At 36.1% G+C, this 25,223-nt stretch overlaps 1 protein-coding gene across 3 annotated transcripts in view; it reads left to right on the top strand.

Moving 5' to 3' along the window:
- LOC146002569 (uncharacterized) overlaps positions 1-13,055 on the top strand; it is a 205,775-nt gene extending 192,720 nt beyond the window's left edge. For 2 of the 3 annotated variants that reach the window (XM_083140509.1, XM_083140508.1), the window contains exons 27-32: positions 717-809; positions 3,007-3,063; positions 3,653-3,747; positions 6,919-6,956; positions 11,554-11,651; positions 12,735-13,055. In XM_083140509.1, coding sequence (XP_082996635.1) covers positions 717-809; positions 3,007-3,063; positions 3,653-3,747; positions 6,919-6,956; positions 11,554-11,651; positions 12,735-12,797 — 444 coding nt within the window. In that variant the 3' untranslated portion in view covers positions 12,798-13,055. The remainder of the gene's footprint in view (positions 1-716; positions 810-3,006; positions 3,064-3,652; positions 3,748-6,918; positions 6,957-11,553; positions 11,652-12,734) is intronic. The other variant, XM_083140510.1, reaches the window with a different exon arrangement.
- Positions 13,056-25,223: the final 12,168 nt, after the last annotated feature.

Genomic DNA, 25,223 nt, shown 5'->3' with positions numbered 1-25,223 from the left:
TCGTGCTCAGTCGTCATATAGTTTCTCCCCAGTAAGCACATGCAGTTACCCCTTTGCTGCTTATCACAAACAGACCCTGTTTCCCTAAATTTGCTCATATGTTCTCGAACATTGTCTATGTGTGGAACAGGAACATCTGGGGATTTTGCTGCCAAATGCCTTCTGACTTCCCTACAGGAATTCGTAATGACGTAAGAGTTGTACATAAAAATGCATTGTTTAAAATTGTAAGTGGCATTATTAGACAGCAGAAAAGTACCTGTAATTCTTAAACTAAAACAAAACAATCTTAAACACTCGTTAACACCTTTAACACTTCACAAACACGTGCAAACTGGACACCTGCTATCTGGATACTGAAGCACTGACTCTTCCAAATTATGGATTAAGGGCACAATTTTAAAACCAAAATGTAATTTTATATACTGGTTTTGATCCCATTTTTCACCACTATGACACCGGAATTTGATTTTATTTACCGCTTTTGAACCTGAAATTGACTGTTTTTGTACCAAAATTTTGCTTTTTTATTTACAGTTTTGCTAATTTTTCATCACAAACTATTAAAACTCATGCATTCATTGAGACCCTGAAATCAGGTTCCGTAACTGAATGTTGCAAAACGTGTAAAGGCAATCTCAAGTAAACAAATCAGTTTTATTAAGATTAAGTTGTGTTTTGCACGCAAAGTTTTGTACCCTTTTGTTTTCTTTCAGGACTTGGAATCTAAAGTCTCGAGATTGGAGGAGAAACTGAAACAGGCAAATGATGACATTAAAGACAAGGATCAGAGGATTCATAGTCTGCAAGTAAGTGTTGTTTGTTTGAAAAAATGTTTATGTTAAGGTGCAAGGCCTAGAAATACAAGTAAAATAGGTTTTATTTTTGTGATTACCATATTAGATATTAGACAGTGTTTTTACATGGGACATTCAACGAAAAATGGTCCTACCGCATGTTAATAACAAAATGAATTAATGTGGAAATTATTATAGTTTTGATTTAAATAAGGTTTAAATGTGTGTGGATGCATATAATTTACACATTTCTCCAATAAAAGTTAGTAGCATCTGCAGCCTATATGCAATGAATGAAGTCAAAATTTGCTATACTATTTTTAAAGCATCACACACGTAACACACTTTTGTTAATGCTTTTCATGCATTCAGCCTATGCCAGTATACTAAACTCTTTTTTTTATTATTATTATTTGTAAGCAGACACCACAAAGTACTTCCAAATTCTATGAAATCATGTCATTATGAATATTTAATCCAATCTCGTGTCTAGAACCTTAAATTTTGTGTGTAAAATGTCGTGCAAGTAAGGCTGGAATGCCCCACATGTGATTTGATCCATATCTGGCACAGTATGCAGCAAAATGTTGGAAATTTTATTTTAAAAACATGGTACATGATTTCAATATGTATGTGCTGGATTTTCATTTTCAAACATTATTTTGTAGGGATGGGCCGATACCGATAAAGTACCGATATAAAATTTATCAATACCGATAACCGATATTCTACCGATCCGATATAAAATTAGAAATGGTCTCTGAAGAACCTGAAAGGTTCATTGACCTCCTTAATGTGTATTTCGAGGTGACTGCAGTGAAAGAGAAATTGCATATTTAGACATTATTTTTTTGGAAAGTAGGGCATGGAAATTATCCATAAAAATTATAACAAAATGGCAAAAACTTTTCACAAAATTATCAGATATTTATCGATATATCGGATCGGTAATTTTACCGATATGCCTATATTGGCCGATACCGATAGAGTACCGATTAATCGGTCCCATCCCTATTATTTTGGTACTTCATACACACACACATATAACTGTTATTGCACTTTGCCCACCAAACATATGATCTCCCATTGCAGTTTGGCATTTTGAAATTCTTGTGTTATCCCACTCTGGTAAATAGCAAATATTATATTGTCTAATATCAGGCAAAGGAAGAGAAGTATATGTTCCTCTTCTAATTTTGTAGCTCATTTTGAATACCGTTACTTGCTCGACCTCTGCAACACATTGTAGGTTTGCCTGTTCTGTATAGAGTTTCCGCTGGCATGTATGCCTCCAGAGTAAAAATGAATTGACAACTATCATGTCTAATAAGTAGGGACACTATTTATTGTAAATAAAAGGTCAAGATTTGGGCAAAAAAAAAGCATGGCACATTTTGTGATCAGAACTGTGATTTATTGAGACTGCCTTTATAGGTTTTGCAAAATTCAGATGCGAACAAGAAAAGGTAACTAAAAATATCATTTTTGGTTTTGTAGAAATGGCATGTTAGTTGCAGTCCTGCAGTTCTGGCCAATTAATCAACTGTTAGGTGTCTAGGGCATAAATTGTGTGGCTGTCAGATATCTAAAGGTTTTAAGTTCATTCATTAGATTCGAGACTGCTGTTTTTTTTATAGCTAACATCTTTTTAAATGTTTTGTCTGCTCATATTATTTTAATGAAACTTTATTGGAAGTACGATGGATGATAGGAATAAAATAATACAAAGCGTGTAAATTCCAGTAGCCTATTTATTAGACAAATTCAAATAGACTCACGTGAAAGGATACTTCATGCTCCTGTTGTCGGAGCACAACCCTTGCTTCGTGCCTGACATCATCATCCGAGTGAAACCGGCATCCCCTGAGATGGTTCTTCAAGGCAGAAAAGAAATGTTCGTAGGTGCAGCGATAACTGATTTCACTCGGATGATGATGTCAAGCACGAATTAAGGGTTGGGCTGTGACAACAGGGCCCTGAGTTCTGCGAGACATGAACCTCTTGAAGCGCTGGGGTCAAGGCTTGAACTGGGAAGGAGACTATGTTGAGAAGTAGTGTATGAAGTATCCTTTCACGTGAGTATTTGAATTCTTCTAATAAATAGGCTACTGGAATTTACAGGCTCGGTATTATTTTTCCCAATCATACCTCGTATGTTACACAGTTGAATCATTCCATTACATACTAAGCTTCTGCATTTCTCTTGTAGCACAAGTTGAGGAACATCAAGCCAGACAACTCAGATTATCTTGCCGATTCGGAACAGGTTTGTGTGTCTTTGGGTACTACATAATACTTGGTGCTGGGTGTATTTGCTTATTCAAAAATCTTTTATCTCTTACCTTCTCATTCATTCATGTATTGTAGGAATGTCCAAACTTTTTGTATGTCCAGTTTAGCGATTGACCATCGAGTATGTTACCTTACATAAAATGCCTGAGAATTCCCTAGACCCCTACATTATTACTATGTAAATATGTTTATACTACATCGATATATTTAATAAGCCTACTGAAATATGAAGATAACACTCGGAAAGAACAGTCCATTAAAAAAAGCCAGCTTTCTTGAAAACACTGTTTATGTCTAGCTACGAATTTCATATTGTAAATTGTAAAATTGTATTTTATATTTAGAAATGAGTGTCTATTTTACAGTAGGGAGATAAAATGAAAACCATGGAACAGAAAAAGTACTGACACTTTTGTGAAAAAAACCCAACCAAAAAAGCTGTTTTTTTCCTACCACTTCCAACTCTGTTTTTTTTTTTTTTTTTTTTCTGTCCCCACAATGCACCAATGTATGCTTGAAGGAACTAGTTCGTCATTGACATTTATTTCTTTTTATTCTTCTAGGAGCCAGAGGAGAATGCCAAATCTCAGTCACGTTGCCGCACCAGAATACCACAAAAGGAAAACCTCCCGCCTCCAAATACAAGAGACAGAACAAGGTAAGTTTTTTGTACATACTTAAATTTAATATTGGAATGTGCTGATTGAGTTAGTGGGACTGGACGCAATACATTACAGTGAATATTTTGCAACAGTGGTAATTTTATTATTACTGAGATGGGTCAGTTTTTTTCTTTTAGGCTGATACACTCTCTAAAGAAAGAATAGCATCACAGTATTCTTATTACAAATGTTGAAATATATATATATATGTGTGTGTGTGTGTGTGTGTGTGTGTGTACATATATTTTTGTGCATTTACCATGATTAAACGTCGTTGTCAAGAGGTCCTGAGTTCGATTCCCGGTGGGGTCACATATTGGTTCAGATCCCAATTTAAACCGTAGGTCCAGTTCCGATTAGCCTTTTTGTGCATGAAGTGAACTTAAAACAAATTCAACAACATACTATGATTAAAACTGACACATCATGCTACATGTAAACCCTTTGTTCAATCTTTCTACTTGCAAAAATTATTTTTGTGCATACACGTTCCACAAGCTATATTTACTTGAATTTTGTTATTACTTTTGCAAAGTGCTCCATGTATTTAACCATGGCGAAAATAATACATATATATTGTATAGATGTAGTATTTTTATTAATTGTTAGGTAAATAAATCATAGGATGAAATTAATAAAACATCAGAGAATGCAGGAGCAAAATGCTGAAGACTAAAATTAATGAAATGATGATATTTATTCTTTACAAAGTGTATATAGATAATAATTAGGGATGGGACCGATTAATCGGTACTCTATCGGTTTTGGCAGATATAGGCATATCGGTGTATTGGTTTATCGGTAAAATTACCGATTATTTTACTGATCCGATATATCGATAAATATCTGATAATTTAGAGCAAACTTCTGCCATTTTGTTGTAATTTTTATGGATAATCTCCATGCTCTACTTTCTAAAAACTTAAATTTCTAAATATGCAATTTCTTTTTCACTGCAGTCACCTCGAAATACACATTTATTAAGGAGGTCAATGAAACTTTCAGGTTCTTCAAGGACCATTTCTAATTTTATATCGGATTGGTAGAATATCTGTCGGTAAATTTTATATCGTTACTTTATCAGTATCAGCCAAAATTTCATATTGGCCCATCCCTAATAATAATATAACCCATGACGTCAGGACCTACCTCCAAACCCCAGCCTCGCTCCCACATGTCTCAGCAAAGGTGGGTGGACATCCAACCGGTTATGGGGTAATGTGTAGTCAGCACGATGAATCTCCAGTTGTTGTAGGTTTCCATGATGCCATTATGCTACTCATGTGTAGCTCCCCAATTTTCTCACTGTGTTGGTGACCACCAGTCCATACACTGACTGAAATCCCAGGCAAGAAGTTGTTACAATTCTCTCCCCCCCCCCCCCCATGAGACTCGAACCAGCACATGTAATATAGCCCAAGCCCAAAGCCTGATGCCTTAGACCACGTGGTCATGGTATGGGACAGCAGATATAGCCTTGCTTCATGTATTGGTGCCATCTATTGCTGGGTTCAGCTGTGTACAAAAAAATTATATTAACAGTAGAGAAATCTTAAAACATTAAATGTACCGTATTTAAAAAAAAATATCTTTCACTGCTGGCTCTCGTGAATTGTCTTTTTTTCACTCATTATTGCATTTTGCAACAGGCATTAGTAGAGGTACATATTTTTGGTAAATAAAAAAGCAAAATTTCGCTGTTATACTGGTGAAAAAGCAGTATATAAAATTACATTTTAGTTTTAAAAATGTGAATATAATCCCAAATTTGATTTAACAACTGCTCTTGCTACGCAAAATAAACATTTCACTTCTAATAGCACATTTATGTCGTCACCAGAGCATTAAGTTTATTCCTGTGTAAAGGGGTCCATTTTTGCTTCTCAAATATTTACAGCAGAATTAATCAATTTTCCGTGAATTGCATAACTCTCAGGATAATTATGACTTCAGAAAGTGTCGCATTGGTAAGTAAACTCTAAGATTCTCTTTTGCATTTTGTAGTTCATTTCGCATCATTTCGTGACAAAACAGGGTAGGAAAATGCACCTCACACCTTTCAGAAACATGAAAAAGTAACATTAGAATGAGTTATTTCACATTTAGCATTTTTGTCAAAAATGAAATGTGCATGCCTCTAGGCATTAGTTAATAAGCTGTTTTTATGAAAGTGATAAAATTAATTAATGGTAGGGTTTTGGGCTGAAGTACATATATATCAGATTGGTAATTTTACTGATATGACATGCCTATATTCGAAACTGATCTGAGTACCAATTAATCTGTCCCATTTCTCATTTTACCTAGTTCGTTACGTTACAGAATTATGTCATCATACAATTAAAATGAATAACAAGACACATCTTTGTTAATCTGTTTTTGCCACTGTTCCATTTGTAAGACTATTGAATGTTGTTTTCCTGCAGTGGAAATCACATTGTTCGTAAGTATCTGTTGGTGTGAAATCTCAACATTCAGATTTAATACCACCCCAATGTTATGTTCCTGGATTTTACATTTTCCCGCATTTTACATTCAATCTTGATGGTCCCAACATAGCAAAATGTTATAAAATTTTCCTCTATTTTACATTGATTGGTCCCCTGAAAAACTTAAAATCGAGGTTCCACTGTATATTTATTTTCAATCCACACTTCAAAAATAATAATAATAATGAGGGATTACAACTGTTTTCTTGAAATGTTAAAAGTTGATAAATTACACTGGCAAAGTAATAAAAAATATTTTTTTTAGTGATGGGTTAATAAGAAATTTTGGCAGATACCGATAACTGATCAGATATAAAATCCAAAATGATACACGAAGAACCTGAAATGTACGTAACTTTGACCTCCTTAATAAAGGGTTTTTCCAGGTGAATGCAGTGCAAAGATGTTGAATATTTAGACATTTATTTTTTTAAGATTATGGAGATTATCCATAAAAATTATTTAAAAATGGCAGAATTCTGCACTAAATTATAAGATATTGATAGATATATCGCATCGATAAAATAATCAGTAATTTTTACAGATAATTTTTTTTCTAAATTTGAATGCTACACAATCTTTCATAATCATAGTTGAGGTGTATTACCTAATCTGAGGTCAGATGCAAATTGTGGTAATCAAAAAAAAATGTGCTAATTGGATTATTTTTGTTTGCAGACGGGGTAGACCAGGAAGAGAAGTTATACCTCCTTCTGGTGAGTAATAATCTTTGCATAATTCATGCATCATATAATGTTCCCTTTTACATTAGGAAATTAGAAACAATGTTTATTAGTAAAATTTCTTGTTTATGTACTGCATTGTTCATGTGCATTATATTGTATAGTGCTTACAATGTATTTCCTTAGTGTTGTCACCTTGTAATCAAGGGATCCTGGATTTGATACCCTGTGGAGGCACATAGTGGTTCGAAACCCATTTTAAACTGTAGGTCCAGTCCCAGTTATCCTTACTGTGCATAAAGTGGACTTAAAACACCAAATCAATCAATGTATTTCCTCAGGTCATATATAAATTTCATATTGTATATACACTCGGTATGCATTAAAGAAATAATTGAATGAACCTTCTTATGTATGAGCTTACTGGTCCCCGTAGCAGAGTGGTAGCACGTCGTGCATGATTCCAGGGGTCCCGGGTTCAAATCCTGGCCTGGGCTTGGATGTTTGCGAGTGTCCATTCATCATATCATCAGTCACCCCCATCTTTGCAAATCAATCATGTATGAGCTTGGAATAACAAAAAGTAGGATTTAGTGTGAAAAACCTGCAGTAGCGCTAAAAAAGATAAATTTCATAACCTTGTATCTTTACACCACTTATACTTTAATTTGAACAATTGAATTTTGTAATCTTTATAACTTCACAGGAAAATTTTACTTTTTTTCAGTTCTTCCTGTCATTTTCCACTCACTTGATAATCATACTGACAAAGTAATTAAAACATTTCTTTGAGCTTTGACTTTCTATAATTGCTGAAAAATAAATATGACAGTTTCAGCGGCATGTTTGCTTGTTTCCTGCTATGTTATGCTGCCATGTCACATTACTTTCATCTGATGATAACACAAAATTAATTTTTATGACCAAGTACTTGCAGCTTGATTTGTATTGAACCAAATGAGGCATGATTTGTAACTCCATTCGTAGTTTCCAAAATATTAAATTTTCAAATTTCATTCTGACAACATGCTGGGCATCAGGCTAATTCCACGAAAAACAGCCTTGGCGTTTAAGGGTTAATTTTGATTTTCCTTGATATGAAGGGAACAAATAAGTTTTGTCAGTTTTTTGCAATGTCGACTGTCATGTACTTCTCACACTGCGACTGTCAAGGTTACAGAAAATATGAAAATACAATACTTGTTGGTGGGTTTGTAGAGTCACGGACACTTCTGGGTTGTAAAAATTCCATTGAAAGTCAATGGAATCATTACAACCCAGAAGTGTCCATGACTGTACAGCATGTATAATAATAGAGTAAACAACTTACCAGGTTTTTTATTAAAACATTATCTGAAACCCAACAATGAGAAAATCTTCAATTTTTTTTTTCATGTGCAATACTTTTGTGAACATGTTCATTGCGGAGCTAGTGTAGTGTTAAAAAAAAAAATGGCGACTTTCTCAGATGCAGAAAAAGCCGGGTGTGTCTTGACAAAGTTCCCAGACCTTGCATCCATAGGTGTAACTTGGCAGAGGCAAGGGGTGGGGGGGGCATGTGCCCCCCAAAATTTTCATGTTTATTAAAATTTACAAGTTAGGGGACTTGAGGATCAAAGTAATAAAGAGTAATATTTATGATTTTGCAAATGTCAGGTTTTTTTAGCAAGTAATCCTGGATGCTGTTTATATTGGCTGGAAAACTTTTTAAATCTCCTCCCCCAAACTTAAGTCCCAGGTCTGATTCTGTCCCCTCAAAATTAGGCCCCAAGTCTGATTTTGCCCCTTCAAAATTAAGCCCCAAGTCTGATTCTGCCCCTTCAAAATTAGGCCCCAAGTCTGATTCTGCCCCTTCAAAATTAGGCCCCAAGTCTGATTCTGCCCCTTCAAAATTAGGCCCCAAGTCTGATTCTGCCCCTTCAAAATTAGGCCCCAAGTCTGATTCTGCCCCTTCAAAATTAGGCCCCAAGTCTGATTCTGCCCCTTCAAAATTAGGCCCCAAGTCTGATTCTGCCCCTTCAAAATTAGGCCCCAAGTCTGATTCTGCCCCTTCAAAATTAGGCCCCAAGTCTGATTCTGCCCCTTCAAAATTAGGCCCCAAGTCTGATTCTGCCCCTTCAAAATTAGGCCCCAAGTCTGATTCTGTCCCTTCAAAATTAGGCCCCAAGTCTGATTCTGCCCCTTCAAAATTAGGCCCCAAGTCTGATTCTGCCCCTTCAAAATTAGGCCCCAAGTCTGATTCTGCCCCTTCAAAATTAGGCCCCAAGTCTGATTCTGCCCCTTCAAAATTAGGCCCCAAGTCTGATTGTGCCCCTTCAAAATTAGGCCCCAAGTCTGATTCTGCCCCTTCAAAATTAGGCCCCAAGTCTGATTGTGCCCCCTCAGTCCCAAGTTACGCCCGTGCTTATATCCTTAGACGTCTGCATTTGGGGCTTTGTAAAAGACCAAGTCTATGTACCACCTATACTGCAGAATATACAACAGCTAATGGAGAGAATAAAAAATACCCTTTCTTTGGTGGACGAGGAGTTCTTGGCAAAAGTGTGGCAAGAACTAGAATTTTGATGGGGTGTGTGTCGTGTAACTGGTGGAAGCCACATTGAATATTTTTAGACGTTTGTAGACATTCATAGAAACTTGAAGGTTACTGATTGATACACCACAAATATCATTGTTGTATTCCACATAGTTTAGTTTAAATAAATTCTTAAAATTGTTTACTCTATTATGATACACCCTGTATATGTTAAGGAGAGACACGGGAACATTTCCTGGAGAAACTGAAAAACATGGCACCAGCACTCTTGAATCGCAAAGGTGTCTTCTACTTGATCATGCAAGGATACACGTAGCTAAGGTTACTCGTGACACAGTTCTATCGTGGCTCTGAAACCCTGACACATCTGTTTCATTGCCCAGATGCTGCCTCATCCAACTACCATCTGTTCCAATCACTGGACAACTGCGTTAGAGGATACAGCAGAGTTTTGCCACAGTGAAACCATAGTCTTCCAGAATGTTGGAAACAGGTCATTGCTGCTGATGGAGACTGTTTGGCCTGCTAAGTCCACTTCACATCACTTTTTTGGCATTTGAAGGTGTTGGGAGAAAGTGCGACATTACTTTCTTGGTTACCTTTATGCAATAATGAAAACATTTATCTTCACAAAAAGGTCAGTTTTATGTTCAAGGAATAGGTGTTACCTGTTTAAATTTTTGAAATTGTTCATCCTGGGTATGGAGAAGTTCAATGCCAGATGCAGTATTTGTTAGGGTTGAGCCCTGACAGATTCCAACAGATAGCGATACTTGTATAATTCAAATTTAAAATAATAGTGGCTAGGTACAGAATCAAAAACTCATCACATTGTATTAATAACATTAAATAACTCCAAAATTATTCTCATGTAGCATCATAGCACTTTAAATGTGAAGTACTTTCTACTCCAGGAATGCAAAAAGAAGTTGTTTTTGAAATGTTGCTAGCCGATAAAACCAGTGGCTGCTTCATTTCAGGATTCCCACTTTCATGTAAAGAACATTCTTGTCTTTTGGATTGGCCTGTAGAGGGAGGAAAATGACAGAAATACATACAAATACAAATGGCCAGCTGTATGTAGGGCCTGCTGTACATTATTCTGTCATTTGCAATAAAAACAAGTATCTGCAGTATTGGTGTCGTCCAGCAGTCACACAGAAGGGTAGAGCACAAGAAGAAAACCCACAACCATCCCTATCACAGCGACGTTCGTCCCTTTCCCAAGAACTCCAGAATGAGCCTAGCATGATAATAATGCAGGTTTTGAAAACTTCCACGCTTTTACCCCATGAGTTTGGGAGCAAGAATTGGCCATGAATGGTTTCTTTTGTCTCCATATAGCATTGACCACCTGCCAATTGCATGCCTTCAATATTACGTTTGGATGCAGCACTTTCACTTTAGCCCTGCCTTTTGATCTTGTCATCTGCTTACCAGGAGGGGGCATCATTTTCAAAAATGTACATGGAATTCCTGTGCGGGAACTTGTCACAAGGAAAGCTGAACGGACCTTTGAAAAGGACAAATCTTTACAAATGAGTAAAAATAAAAATCCACTCGAAATCTTTGGTATCGGCTGAATTGGCTCAGCTCTAGTATTTGTTTTAATGAAATCTCAATTTTGGTAATAAAATGCTTATTTATTATGGATGGGCCGATATGAAATTTTGGCCGATACTGATAAAGAATCTATATTCTACCGATCCGATATAAAATTAGAAATGGTCCTAAGGTTCATTGACCTCCTTAATAAATGTGTGTTTCAAGTTGACTGCAGTGAAAAAGAAATTGCATATTTAGAAATTTACTTTTTTAGAAAGTAGGGCATGGAGATTATCCATAAAAATTATAACAAAATGGCAGAATTTTGCACTAAATTATCAGATATTTATCGATATATCGGATCAGTAAAATAATCGGTAATTTTATCGATACACCGATATGACTCTATCGGCCGATACCGATAGAGTACCTATTAATCGGTCCCATCCCTATTATTTATAGATGGGCATTATTAAAGTGAACAGTATTTTTTCAACTTCTTTTTTGTCAGTTAACTCAGACATTTTGATTTACTCGCATACTTTTCAGATGATGAAAACTTTGAACCAACAACGAGAGGAAGGAAACCACGAAGATGTCTCTTGAGTTCATCAGCCCAAGAGTTTTCATATCCCGAGGTGTCATCTGTAAGTAGCATTTGTCATGGTGGTAATCTTGATTGTATAACCTAGCTGGACATGGGCATCTTCTAATTTCTTATCAGTTATATTTTGTGAAGGGGCTGTAAAATCATTGCTAGTCAGTGTTCTTAAATAGCAAATCAGTAGTGTTGTTATCTATTGCATCTTCTTGGGTCATTAAATCTCTGTTCATAGGTTGTGGATAACTGTAACTGTCTGTATGTGGGCTCTAACTAACTCTGTCTAGCTGCCTTAAACCCGAAGGTTTATGGCTGCAGCAATACAAGCCTCCCATTTGTCCCTATCCCGAGATCTATCCACTCTTTCTCCATCCCTACAGATTTCCTTTAGGTCCATCTCAACATTATCCCTCCATCTTCGTCTTGGCCTTCCTACAGGTCTCTTACCATCAGGTTTCCCAACAAGACTCCTGTAAACTCTTCTTTTCTCTCCCGTTCGTGTCACATGGCCTGCCCACCTAAGTCTCCTTAATTTCATTATTCTAATAAAATCTGGACATGAATAAAACTACATAACATCATTTTTCAGTTCTTGAAATCACTCTTTTCAGAAAGAAAAAAAAGACAAATGTATAGGAATTGCTTTTGCCTTTCATGTATTTCTTTATAACAACACGATACGTGTGCATTAGTCTTTCAGTTTCAAGAACCGCATGTGCCTTCTTGTAGTTCTATCTTTTCACACCAAGCGAAATAACCCTTGGTTATTTTTGCATTGAAAAGTGTGGTGTTGGTTACGACTGGAGGTCACACACAATTTACCTTTATTTAATACTGCTAGACTTTTGAAAAAAATTGGCTTGGTTTACAAAGACCCTGTAACCTGATAGTCACCACCCCTGGAGATCAATTCTAGCTACGGACCTGGCACAAAGTAAAAGCCTTCTTCCTTTTCTGCCTAAATATACTTCAAAATGCAATCTGAAATTTGGTTGTTTACAAGGAAAATTTTGAAAGTAACTTCTGTATGTTGCTTTCGTTTGCCAAATATATTAATTTGTTTTAGAGTATAGATTTTGAATTTTCCCAGTGATATACATACTTACATTGTTTTTCGATTCTATTTTAGCCCAAAGTAAGGAACGAGGATCCAGCCAAAATCGTTAATAGGCAACTGAGAAAGCGCATTTAGATTACATCCTGGAGAAGAGTATATCCTTTCCATATGTAATGTTTCCTTTTTATAACTGTATTGATTTTATAAATTTACTGTAAAATACTACTCTTTTTTTTATATGAATGATTCACAATTGAGGAAGAAACGCATTTATGTCACATCGTGGATAACAGTATTCCTTTACATTTGTAATATAGTTTCCTTTTTTACTGTATTGATTTTTAAATTTATTGTAAGATACTACTCTTTTTTATATAAAGAATTCAGAAAGTATTTCATAGTTTCATTTTTCTGTCCAACCTGCCTAAGTTTGTTTGCATCATAAACTAGTGCTATTAAGCCCATGAAACATTTTGCACAGACTATTGCAAGCTTTTGTAGCCTAGTTTGTAAATCATCTGATTTTAGGGTAGTGTTAATAGCAAGAAAAAATCTTCATTAACTTTATTATGTTTAGCTGATAAGTTTAAGGCAAAATTTGGAATCATATATTTTTTTTCTCTAGTAAGGTTTGGATGTTTGGTTTGTTGATTATTTCATTCCGTTAACCATCAAGGCTAGCCTAGCAGTCAGGGTTGGTTAAAAAAAAAAAAAAGAGCTAAAATATGTACTTATGCTGCCTCTAAAAACTAGAACAATCGAGGTATAACAGATTCTTCATAATTTACTAATTTTATTTATTTCCATTCATCAGATCATACGTTGTACCAATTGTACACTTGTGTTCACATAAAGTTGCACATTTTATAATGTTGGACAGTTGAAATATGTGCCACTTTTTCTGATCAGGGGTGTACAATGATACTAAACTAAATTACAGTATACATAATGTATCTGTTCTATTTATGTATTACGCTGGTTTGCAACCACTTTGCTTCTCTAACGATATATTTTTCTTACTCATGTTGAGTGAACACTGAAAACAACGTTAATTTTTTTAATATTAGCTCCCATTTTTAGAAAATAGCCAATTTTCTAAGTTCTCCTAATACATCTTAAGTGTACATTACAGCATTACTTCTCTTAATAAGATATGTTTAAAATGTTTCAATACGTCAATTACATTGATATTACAAAGAAAGAAATGTAAGTAATAGAAATAAATTTCATATTTTTCATTCATGCAATGTTTTGTTATTGCTCAATATGTATGTACATTGTTGCGGCAAATGTGAGGCTTTCCTTTCAGTTCTTTGTGAACGAACGTAGCGTGTTTTGTCCCAGGCGAGTGAATGACATTGAAATTTAATTCATGGCAATGGCGTTATCTAGTGACAGCTAGATGTCATTGTTGACATTGGGGTGTATTGAATCGAGCGCGAGCTGTTCTGCGGTTAGGACCTTTGTTTGAAGTGTGTGAAGTGACGACAGTTGTATTCCAATGCTTTGCAATGACGTCTAACCGCAAATACAAAAATGATCCAGATTTCTTTTGTTACACTTGTGGTAAATATACCCCAACACCACAAAACCTTACAAGTATCTACAAGAGAGCCTACTATGCCTACTTTGGGGCTAAACTGGGGACCAGGACAAATGGTGGGCACCACGTTACATTTGCAGTACATGCAATGTAAACATGACTCGGTGGATGCAAGGGAAACGGAAAAGTTTGCGTTATGGTGTGCCAATGTACTGGATGGAGTCTCGTGATCACGTAAGTGATTGTTACTTCTGTTTGTGTAATGTAAGTGGTGTAAATAGGAAAAAAATGTCATCTGTAATGTATTCCAGTGTAAATTCAGTGGTTTTGCCAGTGCCCTATAGTGATGATGTACCAATTCCTTCTCGTCCTGACACACTGGAAACTGTGTCCTCCGATTCTGACGTGTCAGTTTCGAATTAGCGTGAAGAAGATTTCTGTTGTGCGGAGTCATCAGTCACCTGAACTGTTCACCCAGAATGAACTAAATGATTTAGTGAGGGACCTTGACCTACCTAAAATTCGGGCCGAAATACTGGGTTCACGTCTCAAAGAAAAACATTTACTTGCGCCCAAGACTACTTTCGCTTGGTACAGACACAGGGAAAGAATATTCTTGCCTTACTTTACTACCAGTGGACACCTTGTTTATTGTTGTGATATAAATGGTTTGGTCACTGCTATTAGTGTGCAATACACTTCTTCAGACTGGAGATTGTTTATAGACAGTTCTGTTCGAAGTCTAAAGTCTTGCACAACTGGAATGACATGCCTTCCATACCCATCGCCTACTTGGATGTTTTAAGGAAACTTATGATAATTTGAAAGTGTTGTTGGAAAAAAAATAAAGTACAGTGAACATACAGGGTGACAATTAATGAACTATATGAAATAAAACGGAAATTAGTGACAAACCATGTAGTACACAAACTGTATTGCACATGTATACGGCACTACAGACATTCGGATTTAGGTTATGACATGTTCGATATGTCTGCCATCTCTGGCGATGATGTGGGGCAGACGAACAGCAAAATTCTGCATGACCCGCTGAAGTGTCGAAACATCAATGCTGTCGATGACCTCCTGAATGGCAGTTTTCAGCATTCAGTTTTTGTCCTTAACATAGCCCACAAAAATGAGTCTCATGTGTTCAGATCCGGGGAATATGGCGGCCAAGCGAGTCCCCTTCCAGTGGCCTCTGGGTACCCCAGAGCCAGAATGCGGTCCCCAAAATATTCCTGACCGTGACATTTTCACTTGCAAATGGCCGACATCAACACGTTGCGTGTGCATACGCATACAAATTCCCATCATGCCCTGTGGCCAGCCACGCAGTTTGGACGTCATCATGCGAACCGTTCAGAAATTATGACTGTTTTATTTCATATAGTTCATTAATTGTCACCCTGTATGTGGACTGTTTGTGGAGACTTGAAAGTATTGTATATACTACTTGGAATGCAATCAGGGTTCACCAAAAACCCCTGTTTTCTTTGCGAGTGGAATAGTCTAGACAAGTACAATCACTGGAACACTACAGTATGATGAACACAGCTGGTGCCAGAAGAGAAAAATATTTGCGACCTCCTCTCCTTCCTAGGGAAAATGTACTTCTACCACCCTTGCACATCAAGCTCGGACTGATGAAGCAGCTCGTGACATCCCTTTCAGATGATGGTAACACTTTTCAGTATTTAAGGTCAAAGTTTCCAAATAAAAGTAAAGCCAAATTGAAAGCATGTTTCTTTGAAGGACCACAGATCCAGATGCTGCTTTAATTGGACACATGACTAAAGATGAAAAGTCAGCCTGGGTTGAATGTGGCTAAGAAATTTCTTGGCAACGTGAAAGCAGAGAACGTGTGGCCGAGATGTTGCAGGCATTTAGGAAGTTGGGATGTAGAATGAGTGTTAAGATTCACTCTCTTCAGTCATGTTACTTACTTCCCAAAAAATCTCGGGAGACTGAGTGAGGAACAGGAAGAGCGGTTCCACCAAGACATTAAAGTTATGGAACAGAGGTACGAAGGTCGGTGGAATGAGGCCATAATGGCAGATTACTGTTGGTGTTTGATGAGAGATTCTTCCGTACCTTACAATAGAAGTGCGAAACACCGCAGGGTTCAAGTGATTTAAAACCTCATACATTACTCCAACACAAATTTTGAAGAAATTTCATGTAAATTTGTTTCACTTATCACTTACACGGAAATATTTTTGCATTAAGTTGGTCTGTATTTTATTCACTATGTATAGTATATACAAATTCTTTTCTTTTTTTTTCATTTCTTAAAAACCAGAGCTAATATCGAAAAAGTAATAACAGATCTGGATTCGGCGACCTCAAATTAATAAAGAACGGCTATTTTCATCCAAGAAGAAAGAAAAAAGTATAAAAATGCATACCAGTGTTATTTAACAGACTGACAGCAGTGCAACACCAACGTGAAATAAGTGGGGGTGGCCTACAGATTTTGGTTTCAAATTCTCGGGGTGCAATCTAACACCGATAAAAGTAATTTTCTTAATACTAAACTGTGGTATAATTTTACCAGTGACATATTTTACATTTGGACCAAAAAGTAAATCGTGTAAGACTTTGCATATACAAAAGTACTTATAGGTTAGAACCTTTGTCAAATAAAATAATTACATTATTTTCTTTTCCTATTATTCAGTGGAAGAGGCTAATATCACACAGTTAGTATTCATATTAACAGTACAAAACTAGAATCACTCTCAACTGTCTGAATTCAAGTAATAGATTGATTGATTGCTGAATTAATTTGGTTTCTTTTACATTGCTTTTCTGCCACTTTTGAGTAATCACGAAAAGACGGATGAGTAATGATATGATGAAATTGATCAAGGCGCACTTACAAAGAACACCCATGCCCAAGCTGGGATTTGAACCTGGGACCTCTGGCATCATAGCATGCTGTGCTAACCACAATAGGCATAGCTGCGGGGTGTGCCGGGTGTGCCTAGGCACACCCTAATTGGCTGCTTTATCAAAGAGAATTAAAGACAGATATTTCAATGAGAGAGAAAATAAGCGGCAGTTTGTAAGAAGTTGAAAATGTCATTACTTGGTACAAACATGTGCATTATTGCTGATGAAACGGGTGTCTATAGATTTTCGATTTTTTGATGTCATTGGAGAAGGAAGATATTTACTGCATTCTACTCTGTACTGCAGCACCTTTCTTCTATACCTGTCACAAGCTGCACGTGTGAGAGAGCTTTCTCCAAGCTTACCCAAGTTAAAACTAAATTAAGAGCAACTCGGAAGCAGGATAGATTGGAAGCCCTGCTCTTGCTATTTGTGCAACGGGAAAAAGCTTCGTCTATTGATGTAAATGAAGTTATTGATGAGTTTAAGAACATTGTACCTTTTGACAGACGTCTCTCATTATAGATGACATGTATTTTGATGTATTTGTTTGTAACATTTTGTGTGTGTGTAATTTCTATGCAATTTGATTTTTTTCTACTACATATATTCAGAAATTTTCAACACTGTCATTTAGTGAATTCATATTCCTTTACAAACAACAGTGCAGTTAAAGAGCCAAGTGATTGTGTTGCAAATTATGCTATTAAAAAGGTACAAGACCTCATTTTTTTTCTTTGTGCACACCCAAATATAAAGTTCTAGCTACGCCTATGCTAACCACTCTGCCACAGAGGCTGACAGATATACATATAAATACTACATGTAACACTGTTTCTATGTAAAGTGTGAATACATGTTTGCTGAAATGAGAAAATGACTGCAGCAAGAAACTACAATGCACCTGTTTCTATGCACAGATAGGCTAATGGAGACTGGACCTACAGTTTAAAGTTTGATCCGAACTACTAAAATGGATGTCAGTCACTGTAGGAACTGACCGCTTTGAGTCCTGTCTGTGGTGCTTAATGTTGCCAAGTTCGTAAAGAAGGAAATAAATCAGCCAGTGATTACATAATAAACAATGGAATAGCTGTTTATGCAGCATCATCCACTAAATTGAATTCATACGAATGTTTTTTGTAGGATATTTTTTTAAAATTGATTATGAAAAACTATTTGTTATGCAAATGTAGAAAACCGCTTTCTAAGCAAAGTAATTTACATAAAATCAGTGGCGAAGCATCATAAGAGGCCCGGAGGCTGGACCTACCCTAATATAATTGGCTATTACGGATTATTTTATTACTTATAATTTCATTAAACTACGCCTTAATACAAGAAAACTGAAATTCTAGGCCTTATGATAATTTCCACAAATTTCCATCCGTGACAGAGACTATATCGTCGCATGTTGAGCCACTTCTCCGAGGGCCTCAGCTGGTCCCATAACATTCTATGTGATTCATGCAGGAAAGTATAATTTCAGGGGTGCGTTCACCAGAAATGGACACAGTGAGTCCGGCCTCGCACAGTGATGCCAACCCTAGCATAATAGTGCTAAAGTTAGTACAATTTGAACTTCATTGGCACCTAGCACCCTGTGTTTGTTATAATGGTAAAATATAGCATCATCTATAAACATGCGCTCTTGGGAGACAGATAAATTGAATTCAGAGGAATATATTTTGAAAAAATAAATTTAAATAAAATCTCAAATCTTATTTGTTTTAAACAAAAGGTAGCATGCTGATCAAGCTACATATGGTCCACCGTCTTATTTTCATATTTTCTTTATCTTTCCTTACTTAGCTCACGCGGAACATTTTATTGAAGAAAATTGGTGGAAAGTTGCGGTCACAGATAAAACAAACCACCGCCTTTTGTAGTCGTCGAATTTTCTCAAATTTTTTCAAGCGTTATATTGAACCAATTATATTGGTTAAACCATTGTAACTAATTTAATGGAGGAAATTACCAATATTGTTTAACTAATCAACAACGCATGTTCACATCACAACTGCCCCCAAAATAGATGCATAAAATGAACTTAAGACCTAAGTCATCCGCCGAGCAAAATTTAGTTGCATTTAGCAAAATTTAAGAGTTTAATCAGCACACTTTTCCTAATTGGGAGGTTGGCAACGCTGGACACACGGTACATACTGGGCTTCACATCTGTTTCTTGTCCAGCACGGGGTGTCCAACTAGGGGAAAGGAAAGGTGAGGGTGGAAAGGCAAAGTCAACTTGTTCCGAGGGCGAAAAAAATGTTTCTATCCCAGTGTTCTGCATTTTCGTTAGTTTCTCGATTTACTCCCATTGCGTTGTTGATTTTTTTTGTTATATTTTATCGTTTTTTTTTATTTTCGCTCATTTATTTTTTTATTGTTCTTTGATTGATTTTAGTTTTAATTCGCTTTTTCTGCCACTTTTGGCTAATTTGCGAAGATGGGGATGAGTGTGATGATATGATAAAATTGATGAATGGACACTCGGAAATATCCATGCCCAGGCCGAGATTCGAACCCAGGTCCCCTGGCATCGTAGCATGATGTGCTGACCACTCTGGCATGGGGATCGGATTTCATTGTTGTGAATGTGAATTGAGCAAGGGGAGAATAATGACTTGTCTTACTCTGGGATGCTACAAAAACAAGCATAAAAGCCTATTACTGAGCATCAAGTAAATCCGATTTACGAGTTAGCACTCATCAAGCGTTACTATTCAAGTATGTTGATAGATTCAAGAATATGTTGTTACATTTTCAAAAATAACTTTAAAGGATATATTTTTTATATTTTAAAAATGTCGTACCCATAACAACACGAACTCACACGCCTGTGCCTACCCTTCCAGCAACACCATGCTTCGCCACTGCATAAAATGCGTATCAGGTAAATTACCTGCCAAACCTTGCTGATTGCAGGATCATCTGGAGGCTGACCTACATAGCTAAATCTGTTCACCAATCGTCTTTGGGGGCGAGTGTCTATATGGGTGTCAACAACCTCAGTTGTGAAGTAAAGCTGTAGGTGTAACATTGCTTTCGTGTATCAGCGTTGCCAAGCATACATCTGTTTTTGCCATTTGTTTTATTAGCACGTTTGTTCAGCGAGTGTTTTGTGTACTATTGTACAATTTATATCCAGTAAAAAAAATTTTCAAAAACTTCTTTTACCAAGAAGAGTCAAATGAAGACCTTAATAGTCAGATAAAAATTACAGAACAGACTATACAGGTCAACGACCTACGGGTACAACACTGATCATTCAAGCTTCAAAACGCCATTTTTGTCATTTTACAAATGGCGCCTCCATGCACTTGCACCAGTGAAGACTGAAGAGCAGTGCTGCTATCTTGCCACCTGGAAGTCAAAAACTTATACACACTCTCCGGCAAATGAAAATTCAATATTATCTATTGATCATGCTTACCACAGCAGCAAGCTTACAAACAGAGGATGAATTTTGACAACGGCCTCAGTCTGCAGGCAATGGGTGGAAAGAACCTCGGAGTGGCTCATATGTGACTACAGATGCACCACAAAGATGATTATTTTTGTGGTATACAGACAGAAACTCAGACTTGAGCATATATGTGGGTTGGCAATGGGTCTATGCTAAAATGCAACAAATGTGTGCAACAATACATGTATAAATCTATTAGATAATAAACAAAAAACAAATGAAGGTTTTCATTTGACAGCTCCCCAACTTTACATTATGTTTGGCAACATGTGTGTCCGATGATCATTTGTTTCGTCCCGCTAGAAACGTTCGGTGCCTTGTGACATGAAAATACCGGATGTCAGTCGGTCCGGGGCTCAGTCCCTAAAGAAAAACGGACGTATTGACGTAATTTTCAATCACCATAATACATAACTATCACACAATCTTTTAAAAGGCGATTCTTACCCACGTAAGTTCATCGTCTGCTGCAATGGATATGAGAGCGCTCCTAGCAGCATTGATGTCAGTTATCGGTCTTGGGGCTCGTCGCAGAGGAAGGCATAGTCTATGCTACATGCTACAGTGAAGGTCACGTGCTAGCAGAGAGCGAAGGGGTGTTTGGGTGTTGATTCAGGGCTAGTTCCATCGCGTCGCGTTCCTTCGATCCCGCTTGTTGTAGTGCAGCTTTGTGGTGGCTTTTATTCGCTATGAACAAAGTGGATTTCTTGTTGGTAACACCATTTCAGACATTGAGTGACCAAAAAAAACTTGTTGTTAAACAATTAGGTCCTGACCATCCGAGTGTTACATTAATACAAAAACACAAATCACAATCACGCTCTTTCAATCCAGACTGGTACAACAGAAAACCGTGGTTGACAGCTAGCGAGATCAAGAAAACTATATTTTGTTTTAATTGCCTTTTGTTTGGTGGTGATGCTTCATGGACAGTTCATGGTATAAGTGATCTCAAACATCTTTCTGAAAGAATTAAGTCACATGAAACTAGTTCTTCGCACATTGGAAACTTGTTAAAATTGAGTTTGTTTGGAAAGGTTGATGTTCGAACACAAATCAATGAAGGATCTAGACTGTCAATTACAAGGCACAATGAATTAGTCCGGAAAAATAGGCATATATTAAATAGAATTATCGATTGCTTAAAATTCTGTGGTCGACATGAACTTGCTCTACGAGGACATAACGAAAGAGAACAATCTTTAAACAGGCATCTTCCTAGATTTAGTAAATGAGATTGCTAAGCTAGATAACAGTTTGCATGAACATTTAGAGGAATCCAAAGTAAATAAATACACATCAGCCGTGATACAAAATGAGTTGTTAGACTGTATGTACCAGGTTTACAGTGAGGCCCTCCAGGAGGATGTAAACAAAGCTATGTTTGTGTCTGTACAAGCTGATGAAACCAGCGACATTTCCAATAAGATACGTTTCGTTCAGTGCTCGCAAGTAGTAGAGCATTTTCATGGTTTCGTGCAACTGACTGACAGATCTGCATCAGGGATATCCCAATGTATATTAGATGCATTAGAGCAGTACAAACTAAAAGATAAATTAGTTTCTCAAACGTATGATGGTGGATCTGCATTCCGAGGGGTACGGCTTGGAGTCCAGAAACTTGTAAGAGATGTTTATCCGTGTGCTTATTTTGTGCATTGTCATGCACACCAACTCAGTTTCATAATGTAACAAGTATGCTCTACCATCACAGCTATCAGAATTTTCTTTGCCAATTTATCTGCATTTTCTTCATTCTTCTCTTCATCTAGTAAGAGAACAGATTTACTGCAGGAGGTATGTCATCGACGGTTACCGCGAACATTCCAAACAAGATGGAATTTCCAGAGTAGGGTAGTGTCGTCTGTTTTCTAGTGCAAGGAAGCCCTGATAGAGTGTTTGGAAATTATTCAGCAAGATGGCTCATGGGATTCTGTGTCAATTAGGGAAGCAACAGGACTAGTACATTTCCTTGAAGACGAGGAATTCATTTTTTTCTTGGGTGTCTTTAACAGGATAATGCCCTTCGTCGAAATATTTTACAATATTTTGCAGAAGAAAATTACAACAATGGTACACGTAAAGGAACATCTTCGCAAATTTGTTGCTGACATCAGTGATATTAGGAATGAACTGGCTAACTCTTCAGATGATAGTTCTGTTCTGTGTAACATCTTGAAGAAAAGAAAAAGCAGTGTTAACAAAACAGCATGCACTATTGAGTGCTGCGATATAATTATTCATCAAGCCGAAGAGAGATTTGGGGCAACTGAACATTTGGAGTGTTTCAATTTAGTTGACCCTGCAAAATTCAATGACTGGATGAAGTCTGATTTTCTCGATGATTCGTGTAAGAATTGTGCCAAATATTATCCCTTCATAGAAGAGGGAAAACTAAACAGTGAACTTTGTGTTCTTTATTGTAGTGAAGAGTTTAAAAACATAAACTCTATCAGTACATTGCATTCGTTTTTCATTGAAAATGATTTAGAGGATACCTTTTCAGAAACAGTAAAAATGACAAACATAGTTTTAACAACTCCAGTGGCAACAACTGAATCTGAACGATGTTTCAGCACATTGAAGCGTATTGAAACCTGCTTAAGAAATGCAATGGGAAAAGACAGACTCAATGCCTTGGCAGTGCTTACAATAGAGAAAGAGGGCTTCAATGAAAAAATAATTACAAAATTTGCTGAGCAGAAGAACAGGAGAGCACAGTTCTTGTTTAAATGAGAACCAACGTTCGTAGAAAGGTACGTTTCACAGCAATACCTATTTCTTTTGTAATTCATGTGAATGGTCATTATATTTTAAATTCTTCAAAAAAAAGAAGTCCAATTTTGTAGTTTAGAGGAAGATAAATACCTGTATTTTTGTAATTCATATGAATTGTTATTACCTTTTAAATATTTTTTTTAAAAATAAGTCCAGTGTTGTAGTCTAGAAGAAGAAAAATACCTATTTTTTGTAATTCATGTGAATTGTCATTATATTTTAAATTCTTTTTTAAAGTTGCCTCTTTCCTACGGAGGAGGCCGTCTAAGCGATGTCTTTCAATTTGCAACCTCACACTACAAATTTCACCTCAAGAGTAGAGTGGATCTTCAAAAGAAGTTCTCTATATGTTGTATAAAATGGCAGGATACCCACTGTCTAGGAAATCCTGGAAAACTTTAGTTATTTGTAAAAACATTAAAAATCTAGAAAAGGCACAGAAATTGTACTTGGCAGGATTAAACCATGTTTCACAATTGAATGAACCTTGAAAAACTTGCAGGTGTGGAAAATAGTAAACTGACAAAGTAGACCAGTTATGAAAGTCTTTAGCGTTGGTTTCCAAAATTGATGGCAATTTTAGATATGGTTTATGGGCCATGTTTCTTCCCTGTTTCCTATGTTATTCACTGTGCCAACTTTGCTTATACAGGGTGTCTACCAGTCAAGAAAAAGTAAAGAAATCAACGGGTGGGTCATGAATGTCAAGAAATTATACTTGTGGTCAAAAATTTTGGCTATCACAATGATTGATTTAGTTTATTTTACTTCGTTTTTCGGCTAGTTGCAAATTACTGTGTGTGTGAAGTTTTGTAAAAATATTAAATAAACTAATGTGGCCATTGACCATCCAGGATGAAGTCTGAAACATCATTAATTTTTACATCCATTAATGTATCTAGAAATATATTTCTGGTGGGTCCGAACCAAGTGTCTCAGAATTAATAATAATTATTAAAATTAAAATAAGTTAATTAAATATTAATTAAAATATGTAAATTAATATATTTTCATTATTATATGAATAGGTAAAAAGACAGTATAAGAATTGAGATATAACAGCACATATTCATTATATAGCTTACGTGCAATTAAGATCTCCAAAATTTGTATAAAATAGCTGTCCTGCAAGAAAATTAATGTAAAATAGATAAGTATTCAATAGTAAAAAAGGATTTTAGATCCAGTTGATGAAAAGTAAAGTTCATGATTAAATTCATATTATCATAAGTAGTAGTGTTCTTCAAAGCCTTATGATTCTAATAAAATTCTTGCTTTCCAATACGTTTATGTTAAATAAGTACATTTTCATTATTTAATTTTAGTTCTTTGTAAAACTTTCAGGATGGGGGTCTTGACCCCCTGGACTCCTCCCCTAAATACATCCTTGATTAATAGATAAGGCAAGTCTAATTCTCTTGTTAAAGTACGGCTTCAGATTTCATCTTAATCAGACTTTTGGTAGAGGTTCTTCATTAAATAAAATATATTTTCTTAGTTGCTAATTTCCAACTTTATCTAAATAGGGGTCAACTAAATAAAGGTTAAGAAAAAAAAGATGTCAAGAATTTTTTTTATTTTAGTACACCCTGTTATAGTGAATTTATCTTGATTTTTAGAACAGTAATGAAAACTTTATCTTTGTAATGTGTACTTCCTTGTAACAACTGTAAATTTGAAGGAAAACTATATACAATGTGAAGAATACACGCATACAAGAAGAAATATAAAAATATTAGTTAGGAAAAGATGTTGGATACCAGTTAATATTTCACAAAAAATGAAGTCTCAGTTTCACTTTTAAAAATGCATATTTATCAATAGGGTGTAATGAAATTGGTGTTGGTAATTTTCACCCTTTAACTAGTTTCCTCCC

This window comes from Lepisma saccharinum, chromosome 18, assembly GCF_977018435.1.
Source record: "Lepisma saccharinum chromosome 18, izLepSacc3.1, whole genome shotgun sequence".
Classification (NCBI taxonomy): domain Eukaryota; kingdom Metazoa; phylum Arthropoda; class Insecta; order Zygentoma; family Lepismatidae; genus Lepisma; species Lepisma saccharinum.
Note: the sequence above shows the minus strand (reverse complement) of the source record. Positions and strands in the feature narration are given on the sequence as shown.